The sequence below is a fragment of the Anarhichas minor genome, unplaced genomic scaffold (assembly GCF_050575085.1).
Source record: "Anarhichas minor isolate MPS153535 unplaced genomic scaffold, ASM5057508v1 ptg000027l, whole genome shotgun sequence".
NCBI lineage: Eukaryota > Metazoa > Chordata > Actinopteri > Perciformes > Anarhichadidae > Anarhichas > Anarhichas minor.
The window spans coordinates 3887546-3892035 of NW_027466473.1; the positions used below are offsets into that span (position 1 = coordinate 3887546).

At 42.5% G+C, this 4490-nt stretch overlaps 1 protein-coding gene across 1 annotated transcript; it reads right to left on the reverse strand.

The window, feature by feature from the left end:
• Positions 1-1486: 1486 nt before the first annotated feature.
• serpinh1a (serpin peptidase inhibitor, clade H (heat shock protein 47), member 1a) lies at positions 1487-3590 on the reverse strand. Its single transcript, XM_076102319.1, has 4 exons — positions 2993-3590; positions 2806-2904; positions 1946-2178; positions 1487-1866 (listed from the first exon to the last, which is right to left on the reverse strand). The coding sequence occupies exons 1-4, from the start codon at positions 3588-3590 to the stop codon at positions 1564-1566; spliced, it is 1233 nt and encodes a 410-aa protein (XP_075958434.1). The 3' UTR covers positions 1487-1563.
• Between the last annotated feature and the right edge of the window lie 900 nt (positions 3591-4490).

Genomic DNA, 4490 nt, shown 5'->3' on the forward strand with positions numbered 1-4490 from the left:
TGGATTTAATATAGTTATTGAATACAAATCAAACCAAGAGTGAGATCAATTAGTTAAACTAATACAGTGTTAATATTTGAATGGGCCCCGGGACACTTTGTACTTGAAAAGTTGGGCCCCGAGGTCAAAAAGGTTAAGAACCCCTGCTCTAGGTGGTGTGATACGCTAAAAAAGGTCCACTAATGCAACAATATAAGATACTGTCATGTTCACTCAACAAATCTTCTTTGTAATCTTCTGTTTAGTCAAGAAAATTCAATTATTCTTTCGTGTTATTGAACCACTTTTCCATTAAATAACGAATCATTTGGTCTTTATCAACTGTTTTTCTATAAGTTTTTATAGTCAGCCTAATGCTAACAATCAGGTGGGAGGTTGATGGTGTGGCTTTTAACCAGTGCCTTGCTCATTGGAGCAGCTGCCGGACCCATCTTGACGTACCCAAATATTTAGTTTAGTCTAAACATGAACAGTTTACTGATTAAGAGCCCATGTTTACCATGCAGTGTGTTGCAACTCCACCACATTCCTCGCTGGCGTAGGGCTGCCCAGCAGGACACAGTCACCCTCGCTGGAATTTTTCTCATGCTATTCAGCTGGGTCCCACTGGAGACCTGAGCTCACCAGACCTGCCCAAGGCCAAACTGCTGTTACAAACAGACATGAGCAGACAAATCAAACCGGTTGAATGAGTCGGAGTCTTCTGTTTCACGACGGACAATGTCAGCACAAAATATCTCAAATTAAGATGACACTTGGTTGGGGGTGGTTTATTATTATTATTTATTGTTTGTTTGTTCTGTTTGTCTTTGCCCTGTAAAGCGTCTTTGGGTATCTTGAAAAGCGCTATAGAAAATTGATGTATTATTATTATTATTATTGTTATTCCCGCGCTTTTATTGCAAAAACTGGAAATTTGTAATAGTCTAAAACTATTCATATTTTGAAATTGTCAAATTGTACGTGCATATTATAGATCGTTTTTATTAAATCTGCCATGCTTTGGTTTGTTTGCCAGTGTAGGTCAGTGCATTCAGGGAGGATCAATAAGAAAAACAGCAACGTAGCATATTGGTTCAAACTATATGCTTGTGTTGGAGAGCAGTGCAAAGGATGGGCAAAACAATGGTAAATGTCCTCGGAGTTAACAAATTAAAAGCAACCACGCTTGACAAATTGAAACATACTATTAAATTAAACAACAAGCACCATCGGTGCAGAAGTAAGATTGTTGTAGACCTTTTACATTGTTAAGACTTGTCAACATATTTTCAAGCAATAATCAGGGAAATCATACTTAATGTAAGTCTTCAGTCCATATTGTGATATGCCAATGCAAACAGAAAAGATATCAAATATTCTTCACGATAAAAAAGGAAGGCTGTGCACTAAAACACAGGATCAAATGTTGAAACACATCTCTTCAGTCATGTATTGTGGAATGCTGTTGGCTTGTGACGTGAAGGAATGCACTTTCATTTCCCACTTCTCTCTGCATTCCGCAGTAGAAAATACACACACACACACACACACACACACAGCCAGGCTTTTAAGTGAATGTGGTTACAGCTCATCTCTCATCTTATCGCCCTTCGGCCGGACCATCCTGCCTATGAATAGGATGGAGTTTGTCTTCTGGTCCTTCACGAGGAAGATGAAAGGGTGGTCGGCGTAGAACAGTTTGGGGTTTTTCAGCTTGTCCGTGCCAAGGATGCTCATGTCCATTTCGTTGCCGTCGGTGTCCCATTCCATGGCAGAGGCGTGGAACACACTGGCCAGGTAGAGATCCTTCTTCCCGGTGATTCTGGACAAGTCGGCTTTGGATTTGTCCACGGCCTCCGTCAGGCCCAGCTCCCCAAGGTGTTTCTGAACAGGAGCAGATATTCAGATCGTGTAAAAGAAGCTAGACATTAAGTCCGAGGTGCTGTTCTTTTGCATCTCCTACCTGCAGGTTGTGACTGACTTCCATGCTGACTTTGGGCAGAGACACGGCCACCGCTGTCTGCTGCAGCTTGCCCATCCACGTATCCAGTTTCTTCTTGGTCAGCATCTTCTCCACTCTCTGCAGAGGTTCCACTTGGTGGGGCATGATGAACACCATAGTGGACTTCTTATGAGCCAGAGGCATGCTCAGGAGAGTTAACTTGTTGGTTTTGTCATTGTAGAAGCCATAGAGGCCTGAGGAAACAAAATATATCTTTAATCTGCTAAGTGTTGGACTATAGTAGATCATCCCACATTCACTCATTTACTATTGTGAAGGTTAAGATGGGATTTAATACACTTATGAATCATTGTCATTCTGCATCATCACTGACAGGTGTGAGGTCACCCAACTGTAATTTTAGCATATAAAATGCACAGGATTGCATTTTTAGCAGAAAGCAGTGTTTTTAGTGTCTAGCTCTGATGTTGGAGCTGCAATGGTCTAGGGAAAGGATGTTTGCTAAAGGCCACTGAAAACAGTATTAGATTAAAATACCATTCAGTGAAATCAAATTCACAAGAGCTTCAAAGCTTCTAAATTCACTAGAGGGTTATTTACCGACCTATTTTAGATCATAGAACAAAATATTAAATTCTCTTCACCTTTTTTCAGGCATCTGACCAAAAACACATTCAAAAAACCCATTGACTTCGAGACAAGGTAATCTGGTTTTAGGACTCATTCCAGCGCTCCATAACTGTATCTATAACCCACCATAAAAAGGCAGATTGTTGTTTTTAGACTCCAGCATTTTTCCCAAAATGTGGATCTACTCCATAAAGTGTCACACGTGTTGTTTCTGAACTTTCTCCACCTACCTGTGCGGTGCATCATCTGCACTGAAACAGTGTAGCTATGGGGCAACATGAATCCACGGTTGTCCACCATCTGATGATGGAACTGCTCATCCCAGTGAGCTGTGAGAAACAAAAAAAGTATTCATTATGAGAGCATTTTTATAGAAATAACATGCACATACACAAGTCGTATGAGGAGTAGACTCACGTTTGAAAAACATTGCGTTGACGATCATCGCCCCGTCAGTCTGCTCTACATCCTTGGTGACCTGGGGCAGTTTGCCATCGGTAGACTTGGCCGCCCACTCGTTGATGGAGCTCACGGCGCTCTTCTTATCCCTGAAGTTGATCTTGGAGTGGTCACAGTTGTAATGCTTTTTGCTGCTCTTGACAAAATCCTCCACGAAGGCGACGGAGCTGGGTCCGTACAGGCGGTTGCTAATCTTCCAGGTGACATTGCGGGTCTTTGGGTCGCTCACCTCGGTCAAGAGCTCTGCCAGACCGGAGTGCAGCTGCTCGTCTTTGACTTTAGCCGCATTCAGAAGGGTTTTTACTTGAGAGGCAGTGGAGGCTTTGCTCCCAAGAGCCACCAGACCCAGACAGGAGGCCACGACGACGGGGGATATGATGATGTTTTCCACACTTTTTTCCTTGGCCATGTTTTGGTAGAGACTGAAAGCCAGCTTCGCGCTGTTGTCAGCCAGGATGGTGGCGTGGTTACTCAGGACTTTGTCTGGTGAGGCCGAGGTGGCAGCTGTAGCTGAAGAGGCCAGGAGGACCAGGGCTGCCAGGTTAGTCACCCACATGGTGTACCGCTATGGAGAAAACCTGTGAGAGGACATGAAGACAAACATCCGTCATTCATGTCATGCGCTGACCTAAGAAGTACGGCTGGGCGATAATTCAAAATGATTATTTATCTTCTTTCAATGTATCGTGATGAAATCACACATCGAGATATCGCGATACACAATTGATACAAAATTGTCTCAATAGATATTACTTAATCAGCACATACCAGCTCAAATTTGTTGTAGTAAGTAAATGATAAAAGTATTGTCATTTGTCAAGCATTTAATTCACACAAGAGTTTACCAAACCACGTGGTTATTTCATAAAGACTATTGACTGAATTACCAGAAAACATGCGATAAATATCGTTATCACGATATTAAATGATCTATTCTATATAGTGATAGACGACTTTGGCCATACTACCCTAGCCTACTGAGAAGATGGAAAACTCTTGGGTGATGTTTGTTCTGGTTCAATTTTAAATGTCTTGTTCACCTCACTTTTCCAAACTCGGGAGCCCATTTTGTTACATATTTAGGGTTAACTCTGCCGTTTTTTAGGATAATAGCAGGGGAGCTGGGTTAGCTGGTACCACTCCAGCAAGATCTCTCCCAGACCTCAAGGCAAGACTTACATAACAGCCACGCAGGCAGCTGCAGGATGCAACTAAGCCAAACTTATTGGCCAGCCTGGGCTGAGTCCTTCATGTCCTGGCAACACAAAAGATTTAAGATTATATAAAGTATCTAGAGAGGAATATGTGTGCTTACTGCTGATTGGTTCCTCTTGGTGTGGAAGAAGTGACTATGTGCTGACGCACACTCAACCAATGTTTTTATTCCAGTCCACGTATATAGAGAGCATGTGTGCTTTAAGAAGAGGAGGTTTCGTGCAAATGGCCAGTTATTGTT